This window comes from Elgaria multicarinata, chromosome 3 (genome assembly GCF_023053635.1).
Source record: "Elgaria multicarinata webbii isolate HBS135686 ecotype San Diego chromosome 3, rElgMul1.1.pri, whole genome shotgun sequence".
Lineage (NCBI taxonomy): Eukaryota > Metazoa > Chordata > Lepidosauria > Squamata > Anguidae > Elgaria > Elgaria multicarinata.
In genome coordinates, this window is record NC_086173.1 from 46,201,285 (window position 1) to 46,221,785 (window position 20,501).

General features: G+C 43.7%; 1 protein-coding gene across 3 annotated transcripts in view; it reads right to left on the reverse strand.

The window, feature by feature from the left end:
- Window positions 1-1,318: 1,318 nt before the first annotated feature.
- The window catches only part of RPTOR (regulatory associated protein of MTOR complex 1), a 347,409-nt gene continuing 328,226 nt past the window's right edge, over window positions 1,319-20,501 (reverse strand). For 2 of the 3 annotated variants that reach the window (XM_063120110.1, XM_063120109.1), the window contains 5 exons: window positions 18,917-19,044; window positions 17,139-17,225; window positions 6,645-6,761; window positions 5,986-6,115; window positions 1,319-3,569 (listed from right to left, as the gene is read on the reverse strand). In XM_063120110.1, coding sequence (XP_062976180.1) covers window positions 3,501-3,569; window positions 5,986-6,115; window positions 6,645-6,761; window positions 17,139-17,225; window positions 18,917-19,044 — 531 coding nt within the window. In that variant the 3' untranslated portion in view covers window positions 1,319-3,500. The remainder of the gene's footprint in view (window positions 3,570-5,985; window positions 6,116-6,644; window positions 6,762-17,138; window positions 17,226-18,916; window positions 19,045-20,501) is intronic. The other variant, XR_010025185.1, reaches the window with a different exon arrangement.

Here is a 20,501-nt window from a genome sequence, read left to right on the forward strand (position 1 = left end):
TAGCAGCAAAAAGCCGCGGACTTGGCACAGCGCTCATACGAGTGCTGTGCCCATCGGCCCGGGGGGGGGGGAAGAATGGCAAGGGGGGATGGCAAGGGGGGAGGGCAAGGGGGAGAGAGAGCGCCGCGCGCAGCCGCCCGAGCAAGCAGGTAAGCGGCGCTTGCCTGGGCAATGCCGCCCCATGCCAGGCCTTGCCCGGGCAAGCGCCGTTCGCCTGCTTGCTCAGGCAGCGGCGCGCGGCACTCTCTCCCCTTGCCCTCCCCCCTTGCCATCCTTCCCCCCCCATTTTTAAAAAAACCCTTACCTTACCGGAGTCTTCGGGCCGCACGCGGCCCCTTTAAACTAAAAAAAAAGAAAAATGCCAGACGCTGCAGGGCTTGCGTCGTCCCTGTGCGTCCGGCGTGTGGAACCCTGGGCGAGGCATGCTAACGTTAGTGCGCCTTGGCCCCGCCTCCCTGCCGGGATAAGCCGGCAGGTCTAGCAAAGCCCTAGGAGTGGGGAGTCCCAGATTCAAATCCCCATTCAGCCAAGCTGAGGCTGGGTGACCTTACGCCTGTCACTACTTCTTAGGCTAGCCTACCTCACAGCATTGATGTGAGGGTAAAATGGGAGGGGGCACCCACCTACATGGTTTTGAACTTCTTGAGGAAGCTAGGAAATAAATGTAATACATAATTAAAATGTGTGCAACACAGGAAGATAAAAAGCTAAGTCTTGGTTTCCCCTTGGACATATTGCGTGTCATGTCTGCCTCATGTGTTATGGGATGTGAAGTTTTATATTTTTAGGGCATGTCTACACCAGTCTTTATCCCGGGATCATCCCTTTGCATCCACATGACGCACAGGGGATTCCAAGAGCAGGTAGGGTTGATATCTCTATTTCCCCGGGATATCTGGGATACACACACACACACACTAATCTTTCTCTCTCCCCGCATACGAAAACAAGAGGAGGTGAATTCCCAGTAGCTGCTTCTTCTCCAGATGACTAGATCCCAGGGAAGGAGGGAGCCAGAAGTGGCAGCTCTGTCCACGATTTATTTTAAAGATGAGAGCTCAAAAACAGCTACAACATTGAAGGAGGGAGAAGTGCGCTGTTTGTATGTGTCAGAGCAGCAATTCTCCCCTTCCCCTCCCCGCTGCCAGGTGGAGCAGCCAGATACTCCCCCACATACAAATCTCCCCACATGCAAAGTTACTCTGGAGTTATTGAGCAGAGCCTACTTCAGGCCTACGTCTTTCACTATAGGGTTTCCAAAGGTTTTCCTCCGCCCCATCTAATAACAGTAAGGCCCATTGACCAGCAGCTTGTTCCGGCATTTACATTTTATTAACCATTTATTTCATTAATTGTTTTACTCTCACATTACAATTTGGTGGTGGTTTATTATTAAACATATGTATTTTTCCTTTTAATATTTTTTTTTGGAAAATAAATAAATGAACCATATAGGTAGGATGAGTTCTGGATTCTTGGTTAAACTTCATGATTGGATCTTCACATCAGACCTGTGAAAAGTACAGCTCACCCACCCCCACACACTTGGATGAAAGCTGATAGTCTGGTGGTATTAATTAAAAAAAAAAGGGGGGGGGGAAGAATACCACAACCTTAGTCCTGGCTGTGCAAGCTGAGAGGAAGCACAAGGGATCTTGTTCTTGAAATAAACACATTGGATGTAGTTTACAAAAAATCATCATATTCTAATTTGTTTTTAATTGTATAGGTTAAGTCAGTTATACATGGATCCCAAATTCTGGCTTGATGCTTGTTAGCAAAAATCTATCAACTATCTGTCCTTCCCTGAGTTCATTGCCACTTACAGAGGGACAGGCATGGCAATGGGGGCCAAAGACTGCACATCCCAGCACTGCTGACACTGGAGTCAGTAAACTGGTGTGTCAAGTCACCTCTTGTTTATTTCCTTAATTTTGGTGGCCTGCTACACAGGTTTCTAGCCATATGAACAATTCTCCTTGCATCTTGCATGGTGGCTCTCAGCCTGCAAAAATATACTTAGATCAGGCTTCATAGTGAGAGTTAGGAGATGGATCCTGCAAGCAAGGCAAAGCCAATTTCCATAAAGCAAAATGCACTGGATGGCTCTCTACTTTTAATATGTTCAAAATTGGCAACATTATTGGCGAGACTTCATTTCCATGCCTCTCCGTAGCTTCGTGGACAACTGATATCGAAGTCAATGCCTAGATAGCTGCACAATTCTGGGCCCAATGCAACACAGGGCCTTCTTGTCTTTCTGCCCTAAGCTACCCAGGCCGTTCTTTGACTGGGGTTCGCTTCTCCTGGGCTCTGAAAGGATTGCAATCATCATATGGGAGATGGATGCATGCGAGATGGAACTAGCATTTTTCTAAAGAACAGAAACCAGCAGTTCTCTTGCAGTCAGCACACATGCATGCAAACATATACATGGGCCCAGGTAGGTATAGTTGCCCCTGTGTTCAGCCTAGGTGCAAGTGCCTGAAATGGGGGGAGGGGACGCTTGCACAGGCCCGACCTGTATAGGTGCTGCAAGTATCTGCATCCATCACCAAGCTCAATAATAGCACTTCTGCAAAAGGAGAGCAGGGGTTGGGAGGGTTTAAGGCAGTGGTAACAATGATAAGCAAACTCCTTTAACGGTCTATGCGGAGGTAGCAGGCCATTTCTTGTGCTTATGGGGTTCTGCTGTGAGCAAAAGGAGCAGAGGATGGCTGGAGCAACTTAAGGATGGGGGTAGACGTAAGAGGGGAAGGTCTTCTGTCCTGTCACATGTTTGGATGCAGCTACTCAAATGCATCTCCCAATGGACACCAAGGAACTCGGGGCTATTTCCTCTCTAATTCTGTAGTGGTTTCTGCAGCACTGAGACTCCCTTCCTTAGGACTCCCACTAATTCCTTTTGTTTATTTCCAATGGAACAATAAATGTTAAGAGAGGATGGTCAGTGGCATATAGAGTAGAAAGATACACATGGGCGATCCAAGACCAGGCAGCCTGCTAGCATGCGACTGCCAGGGCCAGCACGTGGCACAAAATGGGTAGCAGTCACAGACATTCTAGGCAGAATACGTGGAATAGTAGGCAAGTTCTGAATTCTTTCCTGATTTAAAGGAAACCCCCCAACCCTCTTCCATGAAGAAATGCCCTCATTCGTTTGTAGGAGCCATATTGTCAAACAACCAGAGAAGCAGTCACGGGTGGTGGCGGCGGCGGTGAAACCCACTGAGAATACAAATGCTCCTTTTCTGTAGTTCCTGGAGGCTCTGGCTGCAAAGAAAAGCAAGAGTCTCCTTCTCTCCCTTTCTTCTGACTCAAAATCATCAGTAGCTAAATTAGGAGAAAAAAAGTGTTCAAGTTATGGGGGTTGCACAGCAGCAGCAGCAGCAGCCAACACTAAACATTCAAGTCGATAGTTTCACTATATGTACATCATGAGGGAGACATGGTCCCGCCTGCCAGAAGGCATCTTGCTCTGACATTGCAGCCACACACTGTTATCTGATTCGTTTCTCCACCGAGTACACCGAGATGAAGTAATCATTGCTTCCAATTGCCACGTGAGGCTGTGGGAAGGAGAAAAAGAAATCTAATGAGTTGTTAGAAGGAGGGATCTACTCCTTAGGACTGGCCTTTGTTGTCAGCCAACATCGTGCTCACTTAACAACCCATCCCACAAGGGGCAGGGGTGGCAAAACTCACAATGAGTTTTGTAAGTTCTCCAACTGTCTGTTACAGTGGAGGCCAGGATTCATCGCTGTTGCCTGTGAACCCAGAGAGACAGAAAGCAGTGAAACATCTAGCTGCTCCCTGAAATGAGGTCAGGGAGAAAGGTGGAGCAACCTTGCCTGAGTAAAAACAAAACAAAAACGATCTCACCAACTGGAAACTCATCTGTAGACTCCTGGATAGAGGAGACCCTCTGCAGTTGACAGAAAGGCTCATCTGGAAATGTGTTCATAGTCAGTAGCCCCCACTCCCAATGAAAACATGTGTAAGGCTCGGATCCAGCTTTGCTGCACCCATGGAACAGATCCTGCTGGTGGAATGGGTCTTCCATGTGCTCTCCTCCCAACTGAACCCTCCCGCATACCCTTCAAATCTCTTGGGAGGGTCCCTCCGGAGCAGATTTGAAGAGCACATGAGGAACTGCAGAGAGGGGAGGAGATATCCAATCTGCAGGCTCAGCAACTAAGCTGGATCCAACCTTAAATCTCTTGAGGACCCAGGAACAGTGAATGATAGGCTCAGAAGGCACTGTAGTTAGGAAATGGATTTTGCTGTCATTTTAAAAGAAAAGATCCATGTGCAGAATGACAGCCACCAATGTCTCATTTCAAAATAGCAAGTCACCCCCTGTTTTAATGCTCAGCTCAAAGATGACTACATTTGGGGAATGCAAAACACCCAAGTTAATGTAACCAGAGAAGGAAGTTTACAGAACAGAGCTGATTCTGGGAATCCAGTGATTGGCATGGCTGCAAGTATCTAGTCCCCAAAGCAGTGCACAATGTATACAGAATTCTGAATATCTCACTCCATTCTGTTTTTAAAACCTGCCAAAAATGGTTTGTACATTATAATAACCCAGAGTGGGAAACAACAGTATGCAAAAGAAATATGTCATTCACCCTACTCACATAGTTCTACTCTACTAGGAATGTCAGAGAAATACATCGGGGGAGGAAAATCCATTGAGCTTTTAGCAGCCCCGGGCCCTGGTCTCTAGCCTGTTTGTCCGCGAGCTGGCCTGACTCGATCTATGTCAAGTTGGGCCAGTTCGTGGATCTTCTTGAGGGTTTTTTTTTTCTGTAAAAAATAAATAAATCATCTAAGCAAATTGTGGTTGCAATTTGTGGAAGTTATTCAATTTTGGCTGTAATGTATGTAATTTACACAAATTGCATCCATAAATAACCTAACTTGTGCAAATTACAGCCAAAGGTCACACAACTTACAACTGATGTTTTTTACAGGAAAAAAAAAAGCTCAAGTTCCTGGATTTAGAGCTGGGGGAGGGGGCAGGACTGGAAAACCCAGCAAGGATTTCCCCACAATGGGCATCCCGATATTCTACTCACATTTCCAAAGCATTGATAGATCAGCCCATGGGAAATAGCTGCCACACTGCTACAATAACACATGAATCACAGGCCACTGAAGAGATTTATGAGAGTTTTATAGTGACAGGGGTGGGACTTCAGCACTCAGACATCTCTTTTTGCTCCACCAACCGGGAACAGAAGAATTTGGCCAGCTGGAACCTGGACTAGATGGAACTTTGGTCTGATCAAGTAAGTTAGAGGTGGGCGGAAGGTGGGTGTGGATCTACTGATAGATCTCTGATTGATTTGCAATAGATTGGCAAGGATTTCTGACTTCCAACTCTTTAACAATAGCAGCAGTGACATCACATCCCCTTGCTCTAAATCATACTGTTGAAATAAAGAAAAATAAGGGGGTAAGCAGGAGTGTTTTCTGTGTTGAAGTGACTGTGGGCTCCATTCAGTTCTTGTATTCAAAACAAATCCCTGGGATCAGAATTATTTCTTTAATTCTATGTCTTTTGCTCCAGGCTGTGGCTGGCAGATCATGGGGTTCCAGTAAAAAACACACACAAAATGAAGTAGATCCTGCAAGTCAGAAGTCTGCCCAACCCTGAAGTAAAGTAGTTCTTATGTTCTTGATCTGACAACTACTGGAAAAATCTAAATTCTCCCAACCTTTTCAAAGCAAACAAAACAAGCACACTAGAATTTTCATGTGACCTCAATTTTTTTAAAAAGGAAGCAAGTATTCACAATCTGGGCTAATTCAACGAATTAATTCTGTCACTGCATTTGGGTTTTATCACTTCTGAATTTGGTTTGTGTGTGTGTGTGTGCATGCGCATAGTGTGTGGGACTGTCTGGACAACCTTACTAGCCCTCTTTTTAATACCCAAAATTTGTTCTGTAGTCAACAGTGAGAACAAAGACTGACCCAGTGCGGATGGAAGGCTAGGCAGCTGACGGCACCCATTCTCTGGCCCATGAATCCTTCATAGTACTTGATATGGCCGATCTGATCACCATTCTCATTGTAGATTGCAGTGAACTGATTCATAGAGCCACTGCAAGGGAAGAGAGAGAACACAGAACACTCATGATATTAAACCATCCATGGCTGAGGCTAACAGGCAGAGGTTTTCTACTCTCGGGAAATCAACTATGGATGTAGGGCAGAAGTGAAGGTTCCAAGTGAGCGCATATTAACCAAGGAGATTTTCTTTTAAACCTTGAAACCTTCAGCATCACCCCTCCAATCAGGTCAAGATTTACATGCTCAATAGGCAATTCAAGGAGGGCGGGGGAGGGTGAAAAGTCCAAGCACCAAACTGGTGAAGCTGGACGACAAGTCCCTAGCAAATTGTGCACTTGCTACAGATAGAAAAGAAAACTCACACGGGTCTCTGAAATCTGAGGTGACAGGTCTTCAATGAAACACATAAAGGCTACAAGTAACTTGACTGCAAACATGGGAAAGAGCTGCACTGCTTAAGCAAAGAAAAAGAAATGAAAGTGTTTGTAGCAATAGGCTGCACCTCCCTGGGCTTTCTTGTGGGACAGGGTGCTGCTGAGTAGAATCCTTTGAGTACTTACCATGCAAGCAGGTTGGCTTGTGGGTGAATGTCCAGAGCTGTCAGCCCTGGGATTGTCTGAAGGACCCTCACTGATTCTGGCATTCTTGGGTCGAAGAAACGGACATCTCCATTTACGCTACAAACAGACAAAACATGGGGCCATTGACCACTTGCTCCAACATGGAGAGCAGGAACTACTTGTGACGATACTAGTTTTTATGATTAGTTTTATTGTCCCCCATGCGGGTTGGCCTTTCCCCTCCCTATTTGTTCGTTATTTTTTTAAAATTATTTATTTATTAAACTCCATTTAACAAAGCAGTTTTTTAAAAAGTTAAAAATATATATAAAAACTTACAAGTCAGACAGCGTTTCTAATAAATACACAAACACGATTTCTGTAGATGCCGAACCGAGCTTGTTTCCTTCAATTTACTGTGGTCAGAGGAAGATTTGTTAAACCAGAGTTGGATTTGTTTGTTATTGTGATTTTACAATGTAAGCCATATGGCAGGGTGTTTTGTATTCTGTTTTATTTTGTTCTGTACAGCACCATGAACGTTGATGGTGCTATATAAATATTATTATTATTATTATTATTATTAATAATAATAATAATAATAATAATAATAATAATAATAAATCTCAGAACCTGGCCATCATTAGAAGAGTGCCGTTCCAATGCTCAATTTACCAGAAATTCCCCTTAGCACAAGCAGCGCTGCAATCTCTTTAAGGCAGTATTTGCAGGGTGAGGGGTAGGCACCCTGGCACCCTCCAGGTGTTTTGGACTACAACTCCTCTAATCCCTGACCCATTGGCCATGGTTGCTTGGGCTGATGGGAGACGAGATCCAAAACATTGGGAGGGCACCAGGGTGCCGACTCCTGCTCTTAAGTGCTGCAGAAGTAAATATGAACTTACTCTTCCATTCACTCATACATTTAGAATGAATGTACATAAATCAAGTCTTTTTCCTTCTCTTGAGCTCAGTGGCAAGTAAACTTCTGCTTGATTTTGCTATTTGTCTGGCCTTTGACCAATAAACCCCTTTTTATGCCCTGAAACAAGGTAATTGAGCATTAGATAACTTGAACAATGTCCAAACTCCTTATGCCGTGCCAAAGAACTGACTTCAGAATAGTGGGCAGGAAACAAATTTTTGGCAGGTGAAACCCTTTAACACTGGACACAATGCTTTATACTGATATGAGTGGTTAAGATCACAACAAATTGGCAGAGTGAACTTTCTAACCTTCAGCTGGATTGCCATCTTGCCCAGAATTTAATGAGATTCATATCTCATGAAACTGGCCTTCATTACTAATCTGTTAAATGTTTTAAAGTATGGTTAGATCAAGTGAAGATTTTATGAGGGAGGCAAGGCTGAAATATGGGGTTCTTTCACTGGACAAACAGAGTTTTTCTTAAGCATAGGCTCTGGGCAGAAAGTGACTATTGGAAAGTCAAATAGAATAGACAGAATCAGCACTGCTAAGGGACTGAATGAGTTATCTCTTGTACACTTCCTGCCTGTACTTTTCAAGAGTAGAGAGATTAATTCACTACTGGGCCAGATTTAAGGTTCAAGTACTAGTGTACAAAGCACTAAATAACTTGGGACCAGGAAACTTGATAGAGCACCTTCTTCCCTATCAACCAGCCTGGTCACTGAGGTCATCTGAGGGCATGCTCCTGGTGGTTCCACATGGATCTATGGTCCAACTGGAGTTCATCAGGAGAAGAGCCTTCAGTGTGGTGACCCCCTTCCTATGGTGGATTCCCCACCTTTGGAGGACAGGCAGGCACCAACCTTGTATTCCTTCTGGTGCCTCCTGAAAATGTTGTTGTTCCAGGAAGTTTTCCCTGAATGACCAGCCATGGTTTATTTGCACTTCGTTTCTTTTCAAAATCTATTTTAATGTGCTTTTATTCTTTTATTTTATTTGTTTACTGCTCCAAAATTCTTGAATGGGGAACAGTATATAAATGTTGTAAATAAATAAAAAAGGACGAATAAGGAAGTATTGGGAAGACATCTGTAACTAGAGCTTGATCAGCTCAACTTATCTTGATTTAGTGAAAAGGCAAGGCAGTTATAGTAATCTGCATGGTTTTCACTGATCTGGACAACTGAACTAGTTGTATATTGGAATTATGAACCACCCAGAGAGCCTTGGCTATTGGGCAGCATAGAAATGTAATAAATGAAACATGAAAGCAAGTTTCTAGTCCTCAGGTTGTAGATAAAAATGTGGAGAGCAAGGAACTAGAAAAGTGGAGTAAGGGAAAGTAGATGATTGGAGGAGCAGAGAAGGAGGGTGTACAAGAATGCAGGTGTATTCTTGGTCTCCCTCCTTCTTTGTACTTGCTCCTTTTCAGTCAGGAGGAAACATATCACACCTTTCTTCCATCATGGAACTCAAGGTGGCTGACATGGGGGTTCCCGTGATCTCACATACTGGCACTGAAGAAGCTTCATGTGTCTTCCACTCACACCCATTAGAAATCATGGGCCTCAAAGATCTGGTCACCAGTACCAGTTCTCTGTGTTACCACAACAGCTGGTCAGAGGATTTAACAATGAGGTACTTCAATCCACCTGGAAGTTGGTTTGGATCTCCTTGAGGCAGGAAGTCAAGTAACCCCACCACTCTGCTCATGCTGTTCTTCTCTACATAACTCCCTGGGTTTGCAGTTTTAGCAATTCATTGCAAGGATGTGATCTGGAGCTGCCGCAAGTCAGATCCTTCTTTATGTCATGCCAGGGCTTAGAGCCATGGTCATACGTCAGCCCCAGAGCCAACCTCTGGATGTGTGAATTCCACCTTTTCCCCTTAAGAGATCACAGCCTATCCCTTCACAGAAGGGACACGAGGCTACGTTGCAGGGCACAAGGCCTAGTTTCCAGGCAAGATTGAGCCCTAAAATCTCTTTGTACAAATCAAGCGTGCTGCACGTAAGCACACATGTGCCTCAATATCTTGAGGCATCTTTGCGACTGTGTTTGTATAATGAGCTGGAGTGTGTGGGGAGAGCCATCCAATTGATACCATAATTAGAAAAAGCTCCAAATCAGATTGTCAGGATATTAAATTCAGGGCAATTATAAGTAGGGTCTGCCTTGCATATTGGGGGAAATGACTATGAATAGAGTTTGAAAAGTATCACAAAAATGAAGCAATAACTCTGTTCAAAGCCTTGAATGTCAATACAATAATTTAAAGGCCAATATTCAGGTTTAACATAAGGTAATGGAAAATCTTTAGCTCTGTAGTTAATAGTGCGTGTTCTTCAAATGTGCTATGCGCTAAGAACCCAATGTACCCAGAGGCTACCAAATCCTGTGTGTTTCAGTCAAAAGTTAAAGGGGCCCTGACTGATTCCAGCTACAGAGGCTACTGCTAACGGCGGCTTGCCTTGGGTGACTGCCAAATACTGGCACCAGAGGTGACTGAGAGACTCTTAGAGAAGGTCAAGAAGGAGTTGGAAAACTAACATCAGAAGTGCTCCTGAACAGACCATTACCCTCCTGATCTAAGGAGTGAAGCTCACCAGGGAATATGCTTCTATCTGGATTGCCACTCAAGCTCCTTCCTTGGGGACCTTTATTGCACGAAGCTGGCAGCCCTTAAGGAGGTGGGTTTTGAACGAAAGGACTGCCAAGGGTAGGGGACGCATTTCTTCAAAATCAATGTCCCCTTCCCATGCTCCTATCAACAGCCTGGCAGAATGGTGGTCGTTCCTCAGCATCCTGCTATTTTCTGCAGTGGAAGAGCGAAGAGAGCCTGTGCAGTGTTTTTCAACCTGGATTGCTGGGTTGGTTTTCCCCTGTCCTTAGAACGTTGATCTTTTTACTTCTGGCCTTTTTCATGGCAGGTACTTGGTCTGCTTTGGGTGTTGTACTTTCGTTACTAGCCGTGGACGCCTCTCTAAATTCAGGCTATTTCTACTGTATTTCTTCTCATTCTAATCTTATTTCTGGCTTTATCCTGCCTCATTTTTTTCTTGTGCTCTCTTAAATTGTTAGCCCTGTGTTAGTAATGCCCCCACTCTTCAATGTCTTGCTGTGCTCTTGTAGAAAGTTCGATCGCCCTCTCTGATTCTGTGCCCCGCTCTGCAGTTTTGTCTTCTGATTCTTTTACTATTCCCCAAGTACTAGCAGTTGCAGGGCAGGAGAGGCTGTTTTCCTCCCTTCCCCCCCCCCCACTTTATGTGCTGCTATCAGCCTTTGTCTCTTCTTCTTTTTCTCTCACACCATTTGAATTTTATTCAGTCCCCCCCCCCCCCATATCCTTTTCTTTTGTGGCTTGCTGTTCTGTATCATCCCATGGGGTCTCCCTTTTCTGAGTTGAGACCTCAATTTCTCTTTCTTTCATCTCTCCTAGTTATTTATTATGGTCTACCTGCTGATCCTTCTTTCCCAGGGTTTGCCTTCCCTCCTTAATTTTGTCAGTTTGTTTCTATACCTCCTCTTAACCACTTTATATTACATCATCTTCTCCTCTGGATGTCTCAGCTGTCCATCTTCCTCTGAGCATTTTCTTTTCTCTGTTTTACTCCCTATCATTCTCTTCTAGTATTAAGAACATTTCTTTTCATAATCATTAGTCAATAAATACGAATTTCTTATTATATTTTTCTTATACTGGTCTAGTTCTTCTGCTTTCTTCCATACTGTTTTCTTTTTTGGTCCAGATATTGTGTGTTCTCATTGGTCTCCTCCTTCTCAGCCTTCATTAACCTTTCTTCTCTAACTTTACTTCAGTTCTTCCTGCTTCTGTACATTCTTCTGGGTCTAATTTTTTTTTCATGGTTCTCCTATGTTCCACTTGGCTCACCAGCAAATGCTTCCTCGTCAGATATACTTAAAGTACATTTCTTTTGTCTATACCTTGGGCTGCTTCTAATTCACTCCTCTCTTCCTTCATGCTTGCTGCCTCCTTTCTGTGGAACTCATTGCCACCCAGTACCCACACCTCGCCTTGCAAATGTTTGGACAGTATCATTTCTCCTCAGCCTTTAATGGCAGAACGTGCCACTCTGTCAGGATCTGCCCTGCTGCAGAGGATTTGCAGGACCCGGGCCCAGTGTTGGGCGCTGGCCTGCTGCGGAGTATTTGTGGGACTCAGGCCCACTGCCATCAGCACTCCTGGATGGGCTGATGTAGACCAGCTGGGAGTGGCTGGGGAAAGGGCTATATAAGACCAGCATTCCCATTCCAGCCTTTGCCTCAGCAATGTGTCTCTTGGATCTGCTGTAGCCTCTTCCTACTCCTTGTGACTCCGGACCGTGCTGTGCCTGAACCTCTGTTTCATCATGACCGTGTCTCTTGCCCTGCTGGAACCCTGCTGCTCTTGGACTCGGACCCCTGCTTGCCCCCGGACCACACCTCTGGCTTCTGCTGCTGCTCAAACTCAGGTTTGCCTTTGGACTCTGAACCCCACTATTTCTGGACTCTGCCTTTGCCTCTGGCCCTGCTTGGACTTTGCATACTCCAGGACTCTGAGCCTTGCTCATTCCGGGACTTTGCTCTCGCCTCTGGCCCTGCCACCCCTGGCTAGTATTATTAAAGGAAGGCCTTCTCAGACTACTTGTCTTGTGTGGGGCTCTGTTATGCTTTAGCTTTCCCGGGTCCCGGCCCTCGAGTCTGGCCGCCCACGCCGCGGATCATTACACACTCTTTCCCCATTTGTTTGGTCTTTCTTCAACTGTAGCCCTGTGATCAAGGCTTGTTCTTTTTAACATAATTACTGCCTAGTGGTCGAAGGTCTCTATTATTATTAATTATTATTATTATTATTGCCCAGTGGTTGACAGACTCAATAATAAGAATAATCCCTTTCTTGGTCGTGGCAGTTTTTCTAGACGGACATGACAGGCTTTGCCAGGTCATGTTGTTTTTTGCTGATTCAGGAATTTCCTGACAATTGAGCATGTTTTAAGTATATGATAGCGGTGTACAAAATTATGCATGTTGTGGAGAATGTGGATAGGGAGATATTTGTCTCCCTCTCTCAAAATACTAGAACCAGGGGACATCCCATGAAGCTGATTGGAGGGAGATCCAGCACAAATAAAAGGAAGTACTTCTTCACACGGCACATAGTTAAATTATGGAACTCACTACCACAAGATGTAGTGATGGCCACCAATTTGGATGGATTTAAAAGGGGGTTGGATAAATTCCTGGAGGTGAAGGCTATCAATGGCTACTAGCCCTGATGGTTGTGTGCTATCTCTAGTATTCGAGGCAATAAGCCTGTGTGCACCAGTTGCTGAGGAACATGGGTGGGAGGGTGCTGTTGCACCATGTCCTGCCTTGTTGGTCCCTGGCCGATGGCTGGTTGGCCTCTGTGTGAGCAGAGTGCTGGGCTAGATGGACCCTTGGTCTGATCCAGCATGACACTTCTTATGTTCTTATGACTGTTTTCTGGATGTTGGTGTGGATGGCTTCACTAAAAGCTGGCTTCACTCAAACAAAAGTTCCACAATCAGCCAGGGCTGCACGAGTGGCAAAAGATAAATCGGAAGTAGATCAAAAACAGGATTTCCAAAGGAAGAATGAGTGGTGGCAGAAACTTCCTCACATTAATAATTGTACATGCAAGGAGAAGGCTCTAGGGCTGTATGGTCATCATGAATTGCCCAGGAAAGGACAATGAAGCCATAAGAATAAAAACGAAGCTGAAAGCACCAATATTCGATTCTCTGTGAGCAGATCAAGAGGTAGCTGCCATAGGCTGATGCTGATAACCTGGAAGCCTGAGAGCTCACAACCTGCATGCACATGCACCAGTTGAAAAATGCAGAGCGCGTTCCAAGACTCACTGCTGGTGCAGAACAGAAGCTAATATCTCACAGTCAGTCAGATTAGGAAAGCCAAACACTACAAAATGGAGGACCAGGGAGAAAAGCTACTCTAGCTGTTATTCCGAGTGTTAAGCAGTCAGAGGTGCAGTAACAGCCTCAGGAGGCATTTCTAGCCCCACTAAGAGAAGGGCAACGCCAGAGTGAAAGAAACAAAACAAAATAATGATTTGTTGAGGCATGTACCTTGCCTGAAATATTTTGATAATACGGTGGGAGAACACAGTATGTCATTGAGTCCAACAGTGAAATGCAGACAAAGCTGCCAAATGAACTTGAAGAGATGATAAGGAAAGTCTTCTCTTGTGAAGCATTATGAGGGGTATTTAGATTGCTGGGATCCCGCCTCCCAAAAGGAACTCTTGATGGACGAGTAAGCCAATTGTTATAAGGCTGTTGTGGTGTGCCCATATCCATCCTTTTGGCTGAGGTCTTGATCTAAGGTGTCGTCTGTGGTTGAATTAAGTAGACCTTGTTCATCAAAGCGCTATATAAGGGCTATATACTTCCTCTATGTGGGATTGAGCCTCTTTTGTGAGTCATGCAGAGTGCACTAGCTCCTTCCAATGCACAAGCTGCTATATGTTTTGCCATGCTGGCTTGTTGTTTGGCTAAAGCCACAGCTTCTTAAAGAGATGTGCCATTTTCTTGTTGACTGGCAGATATTCCAGCAGAGAGGCAGTCTTCTACCCTAAGAAGAATTGGTAGTTGGCCATAAAAGCTGGGTTATTTACGATGTGAAAAGACAGTCTATTGGTGGAACAACTGTTTTGCCCTATCAAGTTCAGTTTGCACCCTTCCTGATTGGTCAGAATCAAGTGAGCTTTTGAAGAGGCCTCGTTATAGCTGCACTCAGCAATGATGGATGTTGGGTGCTGAAAGATAAAGGCACAATCTTTGTGATGGATGCAGTAGAGGTTCTCCATCTGTTTAGATGCTGGCGGAACAGAGGTAATGCTACAAGTCCCATGGTTTTAGGCTGGACAAAGGCCATTACCAGGTCACTGATATTTAATCCTAAAGAAGGGCCGCATGGATTAGTTGGTAAGTGTAGGGGCGATTGTCCTCTCTAGGTGATGGTGGTGAATGACCCCCTGACTCCTTGGTTTGGAGGAGAAGCTGAGGGGAGAGACTGATTCAGATGAATCCAATTGATAGTTGCCTTCCAATTCTATTTGCATTGGCAGGTCCAGTGGTTTTTCTGGGGTAATAGTGCAAGGCACATGCAAGGACATGGTAATAGTCATGGTTCGAGTGATAGGGACTGGTGTCTGTGATCCCTCAAAGGGCCAGCTGGGAGCACTGTGGTTAGGATGGCTAGTGGCTGTGATATACATAAGCTATTGTTTCCTGGGGGCTTGGTTAGAGTTGCTAAAACAGACTGAGGTGTCTGTAAAGGCCAGCCCATACCGTAGAGACCTTCTCAATATAGGCAAAGCTCTTCAAGCTGAAGGGGGGGTACAGTGAGAGACTGTACTGGGGAGACAATGCGACAATGCACAGGCCTCTGCATGAGGTAACTGTCCAAGGGAAGAGGAGTCTTTTATTTCTCCTTCTGAAGTAGGAGATACAGGGGAAACCCGATTCTGTCCCAGCAGAGGAGGTGGTGTTCCTGCTGGGAAATGGCCACATTGTCCTGCAAGGCAGGACAGGGACCGGGTGTTGGTGAGCAGGTATCCCAGTCTGTCAGCTTAGACTTCTTTTTCTTCTTCGGCTTGGTCATTGTATCAGTAGTTGGGGAATGTTTGGACTTGTTTCATTTTGGGGATGGGGCGATCGGATGTCAACAAGTCCCTGGCAAGCTACCCTTGTCAATCTTGTAATGGTAGCTGGAATTTATGGTTGTGGAGAAGCCAAAAGGATGGTATTGAGGCTGACGATAATGCCACAGCCACTGAAGGGGACAGCTTTGAATGCAATGCCGACAGTTTTACTGGTCCACTGATTGTAGGGCACACTTCCGCTTCACTATACGGAGGTGGGAAAAGTGGTTACACTTTGCTTGTTTAGTAAATCCTTGGCAATGTGTACACGACTCTACCATACGCCCTTCACCCAAACAGGCAGATTGTGGCTGTCTGTTGGTAGTTTACTCCCACAGTCCACACATTTATGGAAAGGGGCCTGAAGGTCTATCGGCCCTAGAAGAAGCCTGCAAAGAAAGTACCATGTGTAAAGAAAGAAAAAGCTAAACTGTTTGAAGGAGTGGAAAACAAAACAAAATAAGAAGAAAACAGGTAGGAAGAAAATCTAGATAAGACCTAGCTTAATCCCCAGAAAAAAACCACAGTGGTTTAACAGACTAAAGGTCTCAATGATGCTGTAGCGGCAGTGATCAAAGAGAAACTGAGGGAAAAGGTGGGAGCGCCACCCTTTAGGCATGCGGAGGATGGGGGAGAACGAGCTTCCCACCTAAATGTCTCAGCTCTAGAAAGTTCCAATGAAGGCTCTGCTCATGATCAGAACCCATATGTGAGATGCACAGAGACTACAAAAAAGGACCATTTCTATGAAAGATCTGATGCTTATCTAATGGTAGGTGAAGCCCAACAAGGTTAACTGCCAGGCCAAAATGCTACAGCTGACTAGAATGGGGAAGAGCTTCTCATCTGGCAAGCTGAACCCCTTCTAGGGAAAATAGAAGTCATAACATTGCTGCCCATCCCCACTAATGGCAAAGCGTTATATCTTAAAGAACTATATTTTCTTTCAATTCAGTATACAAGGAAGAACCTCTCTTAAAACAAACTGCAGCTCAGTGGCAGTAAATCATATTCTGCTGTCCTTTGAATGGGACAATAAATAAAGACAGTGCTCCCTCACCATATTTACGAAGCATGAGAAATGGATTTATGCACAGAAAATTGCTAGATGGGGAAATAATCCTGCATAACAATAAGCTCAGAGCATGTGATGAAATCTCTCTCTTGGTGGGTTTTTTAAGCTTTCTGTCTCACTAGCAAGAATTACTTTGGTCAGCCACTTCCTCCCTTCCTTTTACTTTGGAGTAAAAGGTGCATTTCCTTTTAACTTCTGGATCCTTCACTTCAGGGCTCCCCAAGTAAGGGCTGAGTATTCTGAAGAAGATGCAGGCAAGTGCCAGCAAAGTTCATGACCGTGCCCCCACTAACAGGCCTAAGCCAGTGTCAGGAAAGATTTACTGGATGTTTGCATTTCTGTAAACTGGCAGTCGGGGGGGGGGAACAAACATCAAATTTGTGGTCATTTGACTTCTTTCAGGTACCACTCTTACACTGTGCTGCAGTCTCCCTCTATTCTCTCTGCCTAGCTGGCCCCAACTTGAGATGAGATTGATCAGCAGCTGCTGAGGCTGTGTCTAATTTGAGGAGGCTCAGATTGCTTTTCCTGACTGAAGTTTGCTGTGGCCAAGTTTGAAAACCCTTGCTCTAAGGAACAAGGTTGCTCATTCTGCCCTCCTCCTCCCCCCCCCCGCCCCGGCCCCCAATCTTGGAGCAGGAGTTAATTGCAGAGTAGAAATGCCGAAGTGAAGAGCTCAAACCTCATCGCTGTTTAAATACCAGAGTCAGATTTTTAAACAAGAGAGTGCAAAATAATGTTTTGACAAGAAAATGTCGCATAAATATTCAAAGGCCTTTGTCCCTTTTCATATTTCTCCCCCTACCTGGCACTGATGATGTTGCCTTCAGGATGTTTCTGCAAATATGCTTTGACCACCCAGGCTGTATGCTCTCGATAGGTCATCACACGGCTAGAAGAGAGAAGAGAAATTTGTAAGACAAAGCTGGAGAAAGCCCAGAAACTATTGAACCATCAACTTGTAAGGGAAACCATCTGCTTGCTGGGGGCTAGCTTCCCAGTGAAGTAAAATTGCAAACTTTTGAGGGAATCAGGGATGGTGAGGCCAGGAATCACACTTTGAAATTGCATATTTCCTTATATAGCCTCCTATATGTTGCGGCTCGCTATGTATAGCATAACAGGCAATAAGGAGAAAATGTCGGTAGTAACAACCCCTTGTTTTTTTGTGAGGAAGTAACAGTAACTTTGTTCTAACTTAATCATGTCTTCATATATGTTTCTTAACCAGACAACATTCATATAGGATGATTTTCACCATGCCAACACAAACCTTTCTAAAGAAAGATTTTACAATAAAATAATAATAATAATAATAATAATAATACAGTAATTAATAATACTGTATTTCTTCGATCATAAGATGCACTTTTCCCCCCATATAAACATCTCTAAAAACGGTGTGTGTCTTAGAATCACGGGTGCGTTTATTATTTCTTAGAATGAAAGCTTTTTTTCCGTTGGTGGTACTGAAATTAGTGTGCATCTTACAATCGAAGAAATGCGGTAATAATAAATTTATTTGTTATACCCGCCTCTAGCTCTGGATCAAGGTGGGGTACAACACAAATGCAAACATCATATAATTAATTAAAACATTTGAAACTAATACATTATTAAAAGGAACACATTGTTAAAAGGTAAATTCAGCTGGGTAGGCCTGCCGGAAGAGATCAGTCTTTGTGGCTTTCTTAAATTCTGGAAAACTGCGTCTCTCCCGGCAAGCCATTCCACAAACTGGGAGTGGCAGAAGAAAAGGTCCTCTGGGTAATAGTTATCAGCCTTGTTTTTGTAGGCTGGTGTGATGTGATAAAAATTGCTTAAACTTTAGAAATGGATCTAGAGTTTCCATTGTTTTCTTGTAAAAATGCATTCAATATTCTTTCCACGTTACACTTCCAAGCACTGCTATCAGCCAGGGTGAATAAAAATCAATGATTTAAAAAAATCAGATTTTTTTTATTTAAATCGGATTTTTTTTTAATAAAATGCTTTTTGAGGAAAATCAATCTAAAGAGGTTATTCATCATGAAATAAGGATTAGTTTTTAATTATGTAGCATGAGGCTGTATATTCATGCAATGTTTAATTTTTTTGGGTAAATGAATTCCATTAATCCATTCACAATGTCATGCTCTTCCAGAGGTTTCTGTAAGATTATTGGGCATTTTTTTTTATCTAGAAGATATTGTCACCGATACATGGTTTTACAGTTCTCAAAATTGTGAATTTGTGTCTGCAGAGATCACAATCCCATTATTCCTTTGCAAATCTATGTACACAGAATCAACCCCTTACCTCTTAAGTGCTAAGTTTAAAAAAAATTCAATGAATAGCATGCACTTTTTTGGGGGGGGGGGAAGTCACGTGATTAATCGAGTCTTTCTGAGTAGTGATTTAAATTGTGATTTAAATCATGATTTAAATTGTGATTTAAACCACCCTGCAATCAACTAAAATTAATCTAGGAGCGGGTGGTTAGACCAGCCATTCCTAGTGTGTTTAGGGGCACTGAAAAAAGAACAGCACGTACAAGGGGGAGTTCATCAGTTCTGGGTCACAGGAATGAGATGGATGTCTTACCATTCACTCAGAGCCATCCGCCTGTCATAAACACGGATGGAGCCATCACCGAGCCCTGCTACAATGAGTGAGCGATGGGAATCACAAGACAGGCTGGTGACACAGCTGTCAGCTCCTGTGGGAATATCCTAAGGCAGAAAAACACACAAGCCAAAGTTGAAAGGGGGCCCATGTAACTCAGCATTATCCCATCAATCGTGTTTAAACAATGAGTGTACTTGAGCAGTGATACAGAACAATGGAAAATGTTATTTATTTAAAATGTTTGTAGGCTGCCTTTTAAGGCAAATTCACAATATACAGTAACCATACATTTAAAAAAACCATAAAATGCCATCATAAAAAATTAGTAACAAAAAGAATCAGCAATAACACTGAACAAGTAACCTGTAGCCCAGTAGAAACAATAAAAATCAAACAAATTTATACAGAAAAAGCTACAAAAACAATGCATCCTAATAAAAACCTTTAAAGAGAAAGAATAAACAAATAGATCTTTAGGGTTCACTTAAGGGCTTACAATAATGGAGCCTGACAAACCTTAACTAGAACAGAACCCCCCCAAAGTTGGGGCAACTTCTGAAAAGGCTCTTTCCCTTATGCCCACCAGCCTAATTGTTCTTACAAGTGGACACATCAATAAGTCGTCAGATGTTGATCTATGAGCAGGCTAATATGGATGAAGCTGACCTGAGCACAATTATTATTATTATTATTATTTAGCAGAAAGCCAGAATAAGAAAAGAAATGAAATAAATAAATAAAGGTGATCCTTCAGGCAACCTGGTCCCAAACTGATTATGGCTTTAAAAGCCAATATCAGCATTTTAAATTGAGCCCAGAAACGCAAGAGCAGTCAGTGCAACTGATATGGTATTTGTCAAATGGTCTACTGTCTATACCCCACCAATATTCTGTTGGCACGCTGATGTTTTCATAACTAGAGTGTGTTACAGTAGTCCAGCCTGGACATCACTAGAGTATAGATAACTGAGGCACGGTCTGTCCTCTCCAGATAGGGTTGCAGATATTGGATCAGCCTGAACTATTTCTAAGTGCTCCTAGCCACTTACTCCCCCAAGCATCGCTGAACCTCAGCTTCTTCACCCTCATCCATGACAAAACAACATTCAGCCTTTATGAAAGAGGATTGTGACAGCTGCACCATGCAGGCTCTTTAAAGATTGAGGTCAACTAATTATCTAAATTACAACTGTGCTGATACAGTTCTGGGAATGCAAAGGTTAAAAGGTTTAAGTAAAAAAGAACAGGATTGATTCAGACCAAGACAAGTAAGATGCCACCTATGATATTTCTAATACTGATCTCCAGAACTGGATTTGTTGGATTTAATTTAGGCACAAATGTGATTATTAAAACAATGTCACAGTATCCACACAGAGATTTAGCAGCTTACGGAGATGCCTATTTCTTTAGCTTTGCCTCTCTCAGTACATAAGAACACCTGATTTCAAAGTTAATCTATGTTATGACTGATCCATGCGGGCCACTTTGAGCTACTCCATGTTTCAGCACCTACTATGAGTTGAGTTATTTGCATTTAGCAGCTCAACATAGGAACCAG